General features: G+C 41.3%; 1 protein-coding gene across 1 annotated transcript in view; it reads right to left on the reverse strand.

Annotated features, from left to right (window-relative positions):
* Window positions 1–1,012: 1,012 nt before the first annotated feature.
* The window catches only part of CYTH3 (cytohesin 3), a 65,923-nt gene continuing 51,084 nt past the window's right edge, over window positions 1,013–15,851 (reverse strand). Inside the window, exons 6-13 of the mRNA XM_083711705.1 lie at window positions 14,959–15,039; window positions 13,667–13,779; window positions 13,000–13,148; window positions 11,692–11,803; window positions 2,879–2,955; window positions 2,716–2,787; window positions 1,835–1,989; window positions 1,013–1,091 (exon numbers count right to left, since the gene is read on the reverse strand). Coding sequence (XP_083567831.1) covers window positions 1,019–1,091; window positions 1,835–1,989; window positions 2,716–2,787; window positions 2,879–2,955; window positions 11,692–11,803; window positions 13,000–13,148; window positions 13,667–13,779; window positions 14,959–15,039 — 832 coding nt within the window. The 3' untranslated portion in view covers window positions 1,013–1,018. The remainder of the gene's footprint in view (window positions 1,092–1,834; window positions 1,990–2,715; window positions 2,788–2,878; window positions 2,956–11,691; window positions 11,804–12,999; window positions 13,149–13,666; window positions 13,780–14,958; window positions 15,040–15,851) is intronic.

Raw genomic sequence — 15,851 nt, forward strand, 5'->3', positions numbered from 1 at the left:
CCAGCTATATGCACACATCTTCATTAAGAAAGATGCAAAGCCCAGCAAGGATTCAGGCAATTCTGTACACTCTACTAACAATGAATAACCAATATTACGCATACACACATATACTCTCTCTTTTTTGGCTTGCTCCCATTTAAAAAACAAAACAAAAATCTTGCTCGATTTTCCTGTGTGGCAATAAATAAAGAGAACAATTAAAGCTGGTGTTTTTGAATAACGTTGGAGCCCTGCAAACCATTATTAGTACATCCTTACACAAATATAAGATGATGCTGAATGTTACCAGACGGAACTGAGACCTGGGAAAGGCTTTTCAGGCTAACACTTGGAGAGGCAATGTCACACATCTCCAAAGCATCCAAAAATCTAAGATGAGCTACACGGATACTGCCAGAACTCATGTTTGTAACCTTTTCATCTTCGAGAACTTCATGTTTTCAGTGCACGACCATCTGTTTATGAGAGGGAGGCCTCTTAATCATATAGCTGCCAGGCTTGTGGCGGTTGTTTCTTTTTCAGTGTAACCTTCCTATCTATCCATAAGCTGGAGGATGGGGGTTCTAAATGAAAGCACCAGAGACTGGATGTGAGCTGAATCAGGGCTCAAACTCCTCTGCATTGCGAAGGGAAGGGAAGGCTTAAACAAGGAGAGAAAAGTACTTTTGCATACCCAGAAAGAAGAGTAATCTGCTAGCTGTGAATACTAGATTCAGCAGCGGGTCACAATCCAGAACACAGGCTCCCCAAAACAGGAGAGGGACAGATTACATACCATCACCTCCTGGTTCAATGACACACATTGCCACACACAAAACGGCACATAAGGTTTCCAAATTTTCAGTTCACATAGATCGATGTGCTTGAAACGTCTTCCAGCATCTCATGGAAGGTAGATGCTGCAGGAAAGTGACTACATTTCCAATACAAGTCTTGTTTTCTTGGAACTTTACCTTGGCTTTATAATGTACTAGCAATTTGGCTAAGGCAGATCCACAAGAGTCCCCTGTTAGTGCTATTTTTTATTAGCAATTCTTCTTTTTCTCGTTGCCAGCATATCATAAAACGGATCCTTGCTGATACTTGCCCTAAGAGAACAGGAGATGTGAATTAGTTTTTAGATATGCACATTTGCTAGCCACACTGACAAATTTCCAAAGAGATTTGTTTTAGACATCATGGTTTGTGCTAACCATAGTTTAGAACCCAAATCATGTATACAGGCAAACCATGGTTTAGATTAAAGCTACTTACTTGTCTGCTTTCACATTCTATCTGCTCACCATATCTATGGTGCAGCAGCCTCCAGAAACAGCTGTAACTAGGATCTATCAAAGCAGGCCTCTCACCAAATCAAAGTGAGCACAAACCATCATCCACAAAACTATGTAAGGCAATGGTCTCTTATTCTGGCTTTCCAGTTAAACACAAGCCATTGCTGTTTCAGAGGCTAAGCTAAATCATATTTTATTTTATTTTTATTCTGCTTAATATAAAAAAAAATCCCTAAGCTGAGGAATCCCATTTTGAGAATATTGCAGTTCCTTGCAAAAGAGAAAAGAGGCTGAGAAAAATTAAAACATGCCTTTTGGGGGCATCGTGTTTTCGTGCAGGTCATGTGACTCGCACAGCAGCGTGGCCCAGTTTTGCTCTGGGACATCTTGGAGGGCACAGTGGCACTATTCATGTAACTACCCCAAAGATATCAACATTTGCAATAGTAGGGCTCCACGGCTTGGCTTTTGAGAAAGAGGTAGTTTGCAGTACTTAGCTAATTGGGAACCATTGCTTTAGGTGAAAGTTGCACTTCTGTATTAGAGAGAGAACTCACTTGATTGACTTGATCCATTCTTCTTTTTCTTCAGGGGTGGGGGCAGATATCCTGTAAACCACATGGTTGCCTTCTACCACTCTGCCATCTGCTTCCGTCTTACAAGCTTTAATGACTTGTCCTTTATGGCTGGGATTATACAACTCAAAGCAATTCTAGGGAAACAGAAACACATATGGGGTAGTCTTGCAGTAAGGTTAAAAGCTTACTGCGAAATGATATATAATGAATTGAAAAAGACGTAAGATCAGCCCCAGTCTTTGAAACTGAGTTTGAAAACAAACTGCAAAATGGGTATTAAAAGCAGTGTCTGGAAGTTTGGCACATCCCAAACACGGGAAAAGTATCACTAATTAAGAGTAAGGAAGAATCAGACTAGCCTAGGGATTTTTTTGTTGCTGTTGCTAATCTGGGGATACGGTTTCTTCACTTTACTGAGACACCAAATAAGGCTTTCCCCCAGCAAATATTCTATGCTTTATTTATATTAGACCAACCCTGGTTTTTTTGTTATCTTTATGTCATTTCTCTTGTCCTATGCAGCCTGTTCTGGTCAAGGGCTTCTTACGGCGTATGTGCAATTCTCTCTCTCTCTAATTTAGTGTTTTTCCAAATCTTTAAACAGAAAGGGAGAGTTGCACAGAATTATAAATTTGCTATAAGGTTGGATTATAGTACAAAATAATGAGTTTCATTTAAGAGGACATCATATTAGAGAAGCAGTCCGCCAAGGACGCCTCCAGTACTATCACTATTGAAACGAACAGGAGCTGATTAAGATCAAAGCTGTGCTCTTATGCAGCTCATCTGGATTTTTCCTGTGTTTACAAAGCAGAGGTTCCTGACAGAATGGCATCTCATGAAGAAGGAGAAGGCCTTACCGGTTTTCTCGGATCCTCAACTTCTCTTATGCTGAGATTTTCCAAAGGGATAATTCCTCTGGGTTCTTTGTCCTACAAGTCCAGGAAAGACACTGCTCAGTAAACAGCCCCGAGCTTGCGCTTGGAAGAAGTGACATTATGATTTGCAACCCAGCATACTCACTGTTGTGTATTCAAAATAATATAGGCAATTATCTGTCAGTATAAACCATCTCCTTTTCCATGTTTTCACTCTTCCGCCTGTAAAGACATAAAGCACCTTCAAGTTACACCAGATCATGCCAAGCTTCTGTGCGGCAGACAAACAGGAATTGGGTTAACTTGTTACTTCATTAAATGGTTAGGCTTGTCAAAAGACAGGCTTCGGTGAAAGCAAACATATGAGTCAAGGTTGAATGAATGTAAGGGGTTATTGGGAATATCCTTTTGATATTACAGGGTGATGGTGTTGGAATGCCATCTTCCCCACTGCATCTGAAATGGAAATTCTTGTCCCTTTCCCCCCTCCTCCCCCAATCAAAACCCTTTCTTACCAAAAGGGGGGGGGGACAAGTACAGTGGTACCTCTGGTTATGAACTTAATTCGTTCTGGAGGTCCGTTCTTATCCTGAAACTGTTCTTAACATGAGGCACCATTAGCAAAAGCGCATCTTCCGCTATGCGTGCGTGCCTCTGGTCCATGATTTCCGCTTGCATCCCGGGGCAAAGTTCACATCCGGGAGCAATTACTTCTGGGTTAGCACAGCTCGTAACCCAATGTGTGCGCAACCATAAGCGTTCGTATCCAGAGGTACCACTGTACACATTCTCTACATTTCTAATTCATTCTCAATGTAGAATCAGCAGAACAGAACAGATAACAGAATCATAGAACTGAAGAGCTGGAACAGACCCTAAGGGCCATCTAGTTCAATCCCTTACAGCTCAAGAATTCCTGACAGATAAGTCATCCAACCTATGTTTAAAAACCTCCAATGAAAGGAGACTCCACCCACTTCCAAAGTAGTCCATTCCATGATCAAACAGCTCTTATGTCAAAAAGTTCTTCCTAATATTTAGTCAGAATCTCCTGTCTTGTGATTTGTATCCACGGGTTCAGATTCTACTCTCTGGAGCAGCAGGAAAAAAGCTTCCTCCATCTTCCATGTGAATATATTTGAAGATGGCTATCCTATCACCTCTCAGGGATATGATCTTCAAACAGAACAGTTTCCACTTCAGCAAATGGTGCCAGCTCAGACATTCAGCCTGGCAGTAAAATATGCTGTTCTGTGAGTACACCTGATGGCCATGTGAATGATAATATGTGTGATCCAGGCACCTGTGCAAGGGTGGAGGGATGGGGAAGAGGAATTAGAGACAGTTTTTCATATTCCTCTTTAAGAAACAGAGGAATTCATCCCATTCAGATCAGCTTCTGAAGATATATGAAAGAGTAATTAGTTTAAAGTCCATATGAGGAATCACTGTATGCCCAAACATTTGAAGTGGCTCAAAAAAATTATGTATGTGTTCCTTTTCAGGATGTATAAGCTGCTTCACAAAATGCTCAAAACAATACACCCAATAGACAACTTTAAAAAACACCCCTTAAATTTATTTATTTATCAAATTTATATTTTTTCATCCAAAAAAAGCCCAGTACAGTGGTACCTTGGGTTAAGTACTTAATTCATTCCCGAGGTCCGTTCTTAACCTGAAACTTCTTAACCTGAAGCACCACTTTAGCTAATGGGTCCTCCTGCTGCCGCTGCGCTGCTGGAGCACGATTTCTGTTCTCATCCTGAAGCAAAGTTCTTAACCCGAGGTACTATTTCTGGGTTAGTGGAGTCTGTAACCTGAAGCGTATGTAACCCAAGCTACCACTGTATTTTTACTACAATATATTACAGCCTGATACTACAACAAAGCTACAACCCTACACATGCTTGTCTCTGAAGATGCCTCACTGAACGCTAAGACTTACTTTTTTGCAGGTGTGCCAACTCCTAGGGGCAGAGGGGTTTTCGGCCACCTCAGTATTTGCTGGCAGGAAGCTGAGCCTCCTTGATGTTGAGGGGGCAGAGGAGGCCGAGCGCGGCACAGTTCAATGGTTGGCTCCTCCTGAGCATGAGAGAGGAAGCCGCACTGTGTTGTGTTCCCTGATCAGCCGCCTGCTGACAATGCGTGTTGCGCTTGTGTGACATCATACTGTACATGCAACACTTGAATGACATTGCAGGAGGAGGCTGATAGGGGAGTCCAGTGTGGTGCAGCTTTCTCTCTTGCACTCAGGAGAAGCCAGCCATTGAACTACGCTGCCCTGTGCTCTGTGCTCGGCCTCCTCCTGATGATGCGACGTTGTGCATAATGACATCACAAGCACCGCCCCCCCAATCTTGGGCACAAGACGGCACCTCTTCTTCTTTGCAAACAAGAATACGATTCCACTGTTAGTCTCTTACAGCGAACAGACTATACAACATTACTTGGGTAAGACCTAGTGACCAAAGTACTTTCATGTAGGATCAGGCTGCACACACACACACACACACACACCCCCCCCAATAAGCAAGGGCAGTTCTTGCTTAATATGCAAAAGTCCTCTTGAATGGGCGCTGATCAGAGAGCACCACCTTTTCCATTTTTCTGCATACACACACATGTAACGTGCAATAATTTAGCCATGTCTTTGAAAAGGAACACAAGACATACTCAAACCGCAAAATATATCTTACTCAGCATGAAGTGGTGAACCACCAAGACCCCAACTTCCCTTTCCAGCTTATGTTAAAAGTAGTAGAGCTCTTCTCCGGAAGCTCATCGTCAGATAGGAGCTAACACTAAATCACAACATTGTCACAGCATCAAAACTAGTTTGCTCAGATAATCAAAGGAGCAGCTAAACTTGCTTTATCAGGCTAGTCCAGTTCACATACAAAGCCACCAATTTTCTTATTGTGCTTGACTATTTTAAAATAGGATGCACTACAAAACTGCCAGCTATATATCTGTTTGATGGATACAGTCTCTATGCTCTCACTGAAGGCAGAGGAAACCTGCTTGTACAAAATCTATATCAAAGCATGCCAACAGTTGTCTATATTACAGTATTGCTGGTTTTATTTCGAAACACTACCTTACAACTTAACAAGTGTGTCTGTGATATTTAAACTGTGAACATTTTAATATTTTTGAGGGTTATATGTGGGTAATACAAATGTATAAAATTTGGGTTGCCTAAAATGTGAGAAGTGGGCTCTCTAGACAGTAAGTCAATATGCACTTTTATTCTTAATGGCAAGCTATCAGACCAGACCCCATGAAAGCACCTTGCTTGGACAACAGTTTTGCACTCAAATATCAAAGAACAAAATTAATCTTTGCAGAGTGGCTTTTCCTCACCACTAATTAAACCCCAACCCAACTGGATTTTGGTGGACTGACAGTCAGCTTGAGGGTGGAGGTGGGATATGCATTTTCCCCTACATTGGACCACAAGCAGCCACTATACCTTGCTCATAATGTCAGTACTTTCTGCACTTAAGAACACACACATCAGAAAGAGATAGAGAGAAGGTGGCATTGTCTGATAGATTTCTTATTCATCTTGTGTGCCCCACTTTCCAAAAGCACAAGTTGCTCACTGGAGAGTGCCATGAAAGGAAGAGAGACTGACTGATTTTTGGATTTGCAAGTTACTTACACGAGTTTCTTAATCTGAAGGAAGTAAATTATTTTCCTCCTAAAAAGGGGAACATGTAATGGCTAGGAAAATTTGGCATTTTATATTTATGTTGTAGTTTGTTTGACTCAGAGTTAACTTCTATTGATGTTGCTTTCATTACTTTCATGCTGTTAAAACTTTTGTTTCATGAGGGTCGAGTGACTAGGTACAAATAAACTAACCTAATCAGTAAATCGATAGAATTAGGAGTAAATTCACAAGATTATATGCTTCTAATTAGAGATTGGTTCACTGATAATAGGACTGCAAACTCAAATCTGTTTTATCACTAACCAATTATCACAGAAACACCACTCAGCACACAAACATGGAGAGGAAGGCTGGGAAAACACTCTCTCTCTCTCTCTCTCTCTCACACACACACACACACCATTCACATTTTAGCACCCCTATTTTGTGGTCAACAGGTGATACAAATATAAGGAGAGAAAAACCTCAGAAATGTGTTATAACAAAGTCCATAATATTGGTACTTTTGTGTTCTAAACATCAACAGACCTCAGACAAGAAATCATATGCAGATATGAATTTGATGCTCTCACTCTGAAGGTTTCGTATCTCTGCAGTTAAGAGATTTTAGGAGTTGCATCACCTCCTGTGCCTCATCCATTTACCCGCTATTTAATCCCATTAGCCTTCACTCTCAGCACAGCTGATCTTATTACTGAACACCATGAACATCAGGCTCTCATTAAACAGTATAGTTCACCCAAGGATTAATCATTTTAAGTGACTCAGGCTGCTCAATCCACGGCACAGCTATAAAAGCATCTGCAGCTCTTCCTTGGTCAACAATGCTTTGTCTCTCTGAGCTTGTTGTTGCACAATACATTGTAAAAATAAACAAACAAGATCTTGAACTGCAGAACAATCACAGGAATATGCTGGATATCCTGCAGTTTTCTCAAACTGCTCTGCAATGTAAGCTCTTAAAGTTAGAGGTTATGTTATGTCCAATATGACTTTAAAAGCAAAAGCAATAATAATAATAATTTTATTATTTATACCCCACCCATCTGGCTGGGTTTCCCCAGCACTCTGGGTGGCTTATAGCACATAAAGAGATTACAGGGCTCTCAGACGTGGCCCAGTGCTGCTCTTACATTCCATTCATGTGTATTTCTAGTTTCCTACCACATGCAAGCCTATGTTTCATAGTCCTAACAAGTCAAAACAACATTTTTCTGTTGGGTGTGGTCAAGGAGCAGAAACAGAGGAAGGCTAAGATGCAGAACCTGATGAAGTCTAGTTGGTGGTGCGCTGCATGTTGACTCAACGTAAGAGCCTCTACAAGTTAAACCACATCTTGATCCTTATGTCTTAACTCTGTAAGTTTGATCAAACTCCTCTTCAAAATTAATGCCAAAGACTACTGACTTGAACTAGTGCCAAGAGGTGGTGGCATGCAGATAACAAACAGGAAAAAGCCAACATTCGCAAATGTTTATCTCGGTTTGGAATCAGAGAACAGTCAAGTCAATGGAATCCATGAACAGTCAAGTCAATGGATGCCAGGGCTGAATCAGCCAATATACAAAAATCAAAATGCTGGAGAAGAACTTGGCATTCTTGGGGTTCACCAGGACATGAAAAATGTAGCATTTCCTTATTGTGCTCTTGTTATCCGGCAGAAGGCACTCAAGTTGTGAGCCCAGTCTACTCCATTTGATCCACTGCCCGACACCTTAGCCAGTCTGTTTCAACGTTCATAATACTCTACTTAGATAAATCGCTCTGTTTCTCTAATGTCTCTCTACATAGAGAGTCCAGACTTCTTTTTCAGAAGAAGGAAACCTGAGCATAACTCACTGTACAGCCATTAATAAAAAATAACAGGGGAGGAGATGAAGCAGGTAAACGACAAAATGAAGCCAAATTTTGTGTTCATGTACAGAGCAGAGCAGACCTAAGCAGTTAAACTGGAGCCCAAGAGAAGTCCTGCTTTTCAGGGACTATTCTGGCGTAAGGTGTTGCTCTCCCTTCCTATCATCCTCACTCTGACAGCTGAAAAGAAGGAGCATCTCCCAAAGCAAAGAGGCAAACATTTAAAGCAAACCAAGTGACAGGTCATCTGGAAATCATATATAGTAGTAGTACCCCATTCATAGCATAAGGTCAGTTAATAATGGAAAGGGAAAGAAGAGTCAACAGGAAGGATAAAACATCACACACACAAACATACACACCTTGCAGATTAGAGAAGTCACATTACTGTATAAGAAAATCAATAAAAGCAGCTAAGTGAAACTTTAGAACACAGAAAAAAATGAACAATGTCCTTCATTCGTAGGTGTTAAATTAAAAAGAAAGGTATATTGTATCAAGGAGACCTAAAAGCTTCACAAAGAATTATGATGAAAGAAGATGGTAAATGAGGTAGGATTTAACAGCTACCATATCTGTGTAAAAGCATATCCTGAACAGTGGACCTTTCCACAAAATGTTGGTAAAAAGCTTGCTGGTAAAAAGGACACCCATTTGGACAAGTACAGTAGTTGACTCATTCCCTTACAAGAAAAATAAAAGGCTTTGGGAATCATTACTGACACATCACAACCATCGTCAACCTAGTGCCCTCCATCAGGTCCAGGCAAGCCAAGGCCCAAACATCTGGAAGGCACCAGTTTGTGCGGAAATTGGCACAGCAGAAAGAAGGCAGACGATGCCCCACCCTTCCACATTCTAATTCCCACTGCAAAATAGTTCATCTTCAGTAAAAGCCTCAGAGTGGCCAAAAATAAACCCAAGAAACTAACATATTTGCCTCTTGAGCACAAGAGGAAAATATTAAAGCCAGACCTCAGCTAAGTACAACAAATGCTTTAGTACTAGACAGTTTAGCTGAGCTATTGCCAGCAGACAGTGTTATTAGAAGAAAAAACAATTCTGGTACAGAAGAATTGCATCCCGGGATCTGTCGCCTGTGAGATCTTTGTCCAGCTGGAATGTCTACTAGAAAGGGCAGAAGGAGGGATTTTACTACAGCCACCGCCCCCTCATTTGGCCCACAATTAATCCTTATGCAATGCCTGCAAACTAACCCAAAATAAACTAGAGTCTGATGCTGCTAGGAAAATCTTTGGCTAGCTTTTCCAGTCTGCTGTCTCCTTCCAAACACACATACACACATACACACACACACACACACACACACACACACACACACTCTCCAATACAATCACAGTCATGCTTTATAGAAGGCGATTGATCTATGTAAAGAAAGATAAGAAGAAGTAGGATTAAACAATTATAAAGCGATTAAACTTCTTAAAATAAGCATGGTGTATTCTTTGACCAGGACCTATAACAGCTGGGGGCTGGGGGCCCCCAAAGTGGATGGGCACTGCATTTCAAATAGTGTGTGCACACTACATCTTGTGTTCAATTATGCAGGGCAGGGCTTACCCACCCCTCCCAATATTGTATTCAAGTTGGCCCCCCTGATTACAAGGCAACTTTACACTAAGAGAATACAAACATCAGACTTCTGGCCAGTCTTTATGGGAAAAGTGCCAAGGGGGTCTCAATGCACCTTATTTTCAACAACAACCCAAAGCTGCCTCTGAACCTGGTTGGGATTAGGCCTTTATATCAGCATTTTAAAACAAACAATGCAGAAGCAAGGTCTAAATTCACTGGTGACCAAACAAAACCTGATATTTGGCAAGACTGTCTCGTTAAGACCAAGTTTGTAACTAAGCTACCTCACATTTCAAAAGAGCCTGAATGGACTCCGCACACTTTGGCCCTCAAACACCAACCAGCTGCCAAAAGTTTCAGGTTCCTACTGACTCAGGAGGTCTCCAGCTTTGTTCAAATAAACTCTTTAACATACACATAAAAATGTGCACAGAACAAATAGGCTCCTGGACTTACGATACAGTTCAGATGGAAATACTTATTTAAAAAAAGAAGGAGTGCTGACATCTTAACATACTGTTTCCTTACAAGAACAATTCTATTTCTGAAGCACGTGAAGGTTGTGTGTGATACTGTCTAAAGAATCCTTCCTCTCATATTTATTTCCTGCAAAATGATTCTAGAGCTTCTCTTCAGAACCGACACTGCTTTTCCCATTCATGTAGACATCTCTGTGTCTGAACAAGCAGCCACAAACGTTTCAACTTACTAACCCAAAATCTCTAATTTAGAGTCTTGTAGTAAGTCCATGACACTTAATGTCTTTGCATGATTATTTTTAGGGTTACAGTAGCTCTCTGTAACTGTCCAAGCCTGTCACAGAGGCATCAAGGGTAGAGGGGAAAGTTACAATAAACTTTGTTGGGAAAACGGGTATGTTTGTTTGTTTATACATACATGAATAAATTGGGGGCACTTAGCTCACCAATCCCATATGGATCAAGCTGCACAGAACTGGTACTGAATATCGAGGTTGTCAACTGCTAAGTGTTGAGCATTTCAAACGTGAGCTAGCAGCTAACATTTGTGCTCTTAAGCATGAGCAGAATCCCATTGGCGTCGCCAGACTAAAGTTAGTGGTATTAAGTGACAAGCATGGTAACTCCACAAATGCTGTAATAATGGAAACTGAGCAACGAGGAAGACAAGGAGGAAGGCGGGGAGGGTAAAATCAAAGAGAGAATGAGCAACAGAACAAGAGAAAGGGGATAGAAAGCCATCAGTTACGTACCTCCTAATGCAGAATAAGCAGAGACAGCCAGTCACAGAACAGAAAGGTGATAGGTCATAGGCCATAAGGAAAACAAGAAGGCACATTTAAACCACTCATTAAAAAATCATAGCCAAAAATCAAACCAACAGAAATAAACAAGTACCAGGGTTTGCGGGGGGACTAAAGACATACAGGAATAACCTTTGGAAGAGAGAGGTGTGTTCTTTTGTGTGACCGCACAGAAAACCTAATTGTGAATCAACACAACAGCATTATTGGAAAAAGTTTAAAGTTTTTTTTAAAACAACAACAACCCTGTAATCTATCAGATTCTGCTACCTTTACAAAAGAAAGAGCCGGGACTCGGTTTCGGCTGAGGTTTTCAACCCCAAGAAGCTGGAAATCAAACTTCACTCAAAGTTGTGAAGTAGGAGGATAATAAAGTAGTAATAAGACAAAAGAATTATGTAAAGTGGTTGGCAATATTTGAGCAGAAACTAATACTGATTCCATTGCATTAAATTTTCAACGTAATAGTGGGGCGCGGGGGGGAATACAGAAGCAGCACATGCTAATACACAAAATAAAGTATCAGGGAAATTATCCACTTACTGACCTAATTTCAGCAGCCAACCTTCTCGGTCTGGGTTAAAAAACGTATGAGTTAAATCATTCCCATCATCTTCTGGGATTTTAAAGGGCTCATTTTTAATGCTTTCGTATAAATTCTGGAAGAAAACAGGAGAGGAAAAGTTTAACACCACTGCCAGGGCTGCAAGGTGCAGCCAGCAGGTTCTGTCAAAGCACCTCAAAGAAAAACTAAAACCAATTATTTTCAGAGAAACTATTTGCATGGTCATATTTGCAAATAATTTTGCACTTTTCATGGGCAAGGTAAGCATGTATTGTGCTAGTTATGTTAACTGTTCAACAGTAGGTCACAAAAAAGGCAAAAATGGAAGCACTGGAAATTAAATAATCTGTAAACATGTTCAACCATTCAAAACACAGCAGGAAACACCTGAATCAGGCAAAATGGGTTTGCATGAATCTCTCACTTTGAGAATCACCCACTTTAGAGAAAGCAAAAAGGCTACTGAGATTTTTCCTTGGAAAATAGTTCTACTTTGGAAATCTGCAGGAAGAAGCATCTACCTGCAAGATACACACTCTTATATATTATGATATATAAATCATAAACATCTTTCCCTATTCAGCAGGACATAGAGGTACTATGGTAGTTGAATGTGAGGGAAGAAGCAGAGGTCAGCTTGGTCAACACATAACAACCATGATAGGTGAATGTACAGTTAACCATTTGTGTTGGAAGCATTTGTTCATCTTCAGAGATGGAGCTCCTATCCAGGAAAGGTTCTGTAGTAGAGCACATCTTGCATGCAAAAAGGCCCCAGATTCAATCCCTGGCATTTCCACTTTAGGACTGCCAGAAACTCTGGAGAGCCACTTGCACACAGCACAGGCAGTTCTGAGCTAGATGGACTAGAGGTCTCACTCAGCTTCTTATGTACCGGTGTCAGTTATGTAGATGTGTGGAGGACATTACAGTTAATGGCCCCTTGCTCACACAAGAGAGTTAGTTCAAAATGCTGCATAAAGTATAAACACAACTGAACAAAAGCAAGTGTAAAGTAGTGGCTGGCGTGGTGGACCTGGAGACTGGGGAAACCCCAGTTCAGTTCCCAGCACAGTCCCTAAAGACTGATTGCTGTCCTTGGGGGCAAGCCAGCTATTCTCAAGCTAGCATTACTGAGAGAATTCTTTCTCCAGAGATCCAATGTTACATGATAATAAATCCTACTGTGTTGGTTCCCAAAGAGATCAGTGCCAAAATTGATGCACTTGTTTCTTGGCCCCACATCAAAAGCAGAAAGTCGGCACACTTGCCGTTGTAAAAGCAGCTTACCCGCAGCAGTTCCTCGGGGAGGTCCCCGCCCTCGTTAATACCTCGATTCATAGATATAAACCGCTCCACTGTTGGTTTGTCTCTGACATTGTGGTTGTGTAGACTAGTGTTTAACATAATGATTGCAAAGGATAGCACATAGCATGTATCTGAAATGCAACATCAAAGTGGAATGATTACTCTTCGTAAAACCAGCCCATGGCTAGTTATTAATAAGAAAGCAAGGGCATGAGAAGCCCCTTCTCTTCTCCCAAAACCCCAATGGTGACAAGTCACACTTTGCAACCAGAGCTTTGAACCCACCCAAAGTTCTTATGTATGCCAGAAAAGAGGTAGCTAAAGTGATGAAGATTTACTGCTTTTAGAAAAGAGCATGCCTGAACCACTCACAAATTAGTCTCAATTTCCCATAACTTAATTACCATTAAACAACATTCCAAAGCAGGCTAGACTAAAGAGATGAATAGTTCACCTCTCCCACTTGGGTCTCTTGAGAGGAACCATGGGTCTCAGTGGAGACACTGAGCCAGAGAAATGAGCTTGGACTCTTGTGCTCTCTCCAGTCAAGATTGTTACAGGTTTCTAGCTTACTTCTTGTCATCCAATTTTTACCCAATATTAGTGACACAATAAACACAATCAGGCTAGGAAAGCCATCACCACTAACCTGTAGACTGAAAGACTCCAGGGTTACAAAGGCAATAACGTGAAGCAAAAGCTTCCATCATGCGATCTATTTTTTGAGCCTCTCCCGGAAGCCTGAAACTCCACAGGAACTGCCTGCAAAGATATACATTAACTTGCATGTCAGATATCACCCACCACAGTATCTCTTGCTACAACACTATCAAACACTATGTCTCTGTAGATCAGTGCTGATTTCAAGTTTTTTCCAAAATAAAATTGGTAGCCTAGCAGCTTACGTTAATCAGATGCCCCAGTCATGTGTTACAATGAGCCACAGTTAATGGTTTACTACGACTGTGCCCAAGAGGGCTCTCCACTTGTGTATTGTGGGAGAAAACCGTGCTTCCTGGCTTAATATTACACCCAACCCAGCATCATGGTATGTGTTCCTCCCTTCCCTCTTGTCCGTGTGGCCACATGGACAGTTCTAGGACCTTTCACTTCTGTTTTAGACTAATCATATCTTGTCATGACTCATAACATCTGAATCAAACAAACCACAGTTAGTACTAACTAGGACTTACTAAACTAAACAATATCATACCATGCTTTTATGAAACTGGCTTGCATTAGTAAACTAAGATTGACCATGGTTTAGGATTTGGCTACAACACAAAAGTACAGTTAATTGGAAAAAGAAGCTTGCAATTTCCTCACTGCACAACCATTCCTGTAATGCTATGGGTTAACATTAAGTCCAAAGGCAACTAGAGTAATCACTCATCTCCACCTGGGTGAGTTCTGACAGAGTTCATTAACACTATTGCCAGCAATGCTGCTCTGCTTATAACACTCCTTTGACCCTTCAAAATACATTATTGAAATGCACCATGAAACAAATTATTTGATTTATTATTTGAACTATTTAGGCAACAAAACCTATATGCTTCATTTAACAGCATGCAAAACGTGAAAGAGGAGTTATTTACTGTTTTGGGTAACATTGTGTTATCAGTGGTGAAGGTTCAAACCATAATAGGTCAAGGTAGTCTCTAACACTGTTTGCTGTGACTTATCAACATGGCCTGGAATTCTTATTTTCTTTAGCTATATGATTCATAACCTTACATTTCAGTCTCTTTCTCTCTCTCTCTCTCTCTCTCTCTCTCTCTCACACACACACACACACACACACACACACACTGTTACTTGTGTTGCTCACCAAATTGAGGCATTGGGGGAGCAGATTCTGTTATTTTTGTGGCCTCTGCTTAAAAATTGCAAATATATTTAGGAAAAAGTTGTAAGAGAGGGTTTTTTTAGTGTGCTCACCTTAAGGCTTGTACAAGATTGAGATCAGCAAACTCATGGAGTTCAACAAAAGCCTGAAGTACTTTAATATTAAAGTCATCCCTGTGAAATAAAGCACACAGAGTAAAATGTCAGCAGCAATTCATTTTAATATTCTGACTTCTTTTTTACCCAGCCTGCCTATCCACAAGGTTTGGCTGCTCACATGACCAAAGGGAATCTGGGCTTCATCAATAACAGGTGTCCCAATGGTCCTTTGTCCCTTCTCTTGCTTAGCCTCTGCTACTTAGGTGGCATTGGTGTGCATAGATACATACATGTGTGACTTGAACTAGGGCTTCCCAGCACTCAGGTTCCACTGCCTTATCTCTTATGGCACCAGCACTCAAATGTCCACTGCAGAACTTAACTCTGGAACTGCCTTGTAGGTTGCTGCACCCACCTGTCCCAGGTCCTATAAAGCCCCAGCCTCAGAGCTGGCTACTTAAGCCTACAGCACTCATCTTTTGCACAGTGAGACTCCCTGCTGACCCAAGACACTTTGCTGCCTAAAGGGGAGCAGCAAATCCTCCCCTCCACAATCAGGCTGCATGATTTTCAAGGCCAGTTGAGTTATTTTTGCACCTGCGGCAGAAAATCTCACAAGTGCCTCTTGCTATCCCCTGGCAATAAAAACACAATAATAATAAATTAAATAACCAACTATTTGTTGCCCCCACATTCAACTGCCTAAAATGGTAGGGATGGCTGTCTACGCTCCTGCTCCCTTTGATCCTTTCACTGCTACCTGACCTCTGCCTGTTTCAGACCACACTCACTTTTAGCCCGTGAGGGCTGACTGACACCCAACTCCTGGTCTCAGGACCCCATTGCCTAGAACTTGAATCTTGACTGAGGCCCAACAATATTCCCAC

Source organism: Podarcis gaigeae (assembly GCF_964106915.1).
Source record: "Podarcis gaigeae genome assembly, chromosome: 14".
In the NCBI taxonomy this organism is placed as follows: Eukaryota; Metazoa; Chordata; class Lepidosauria; order Squamata; family Lacertidae; genus Podarcis; species Podarcis gaigeae.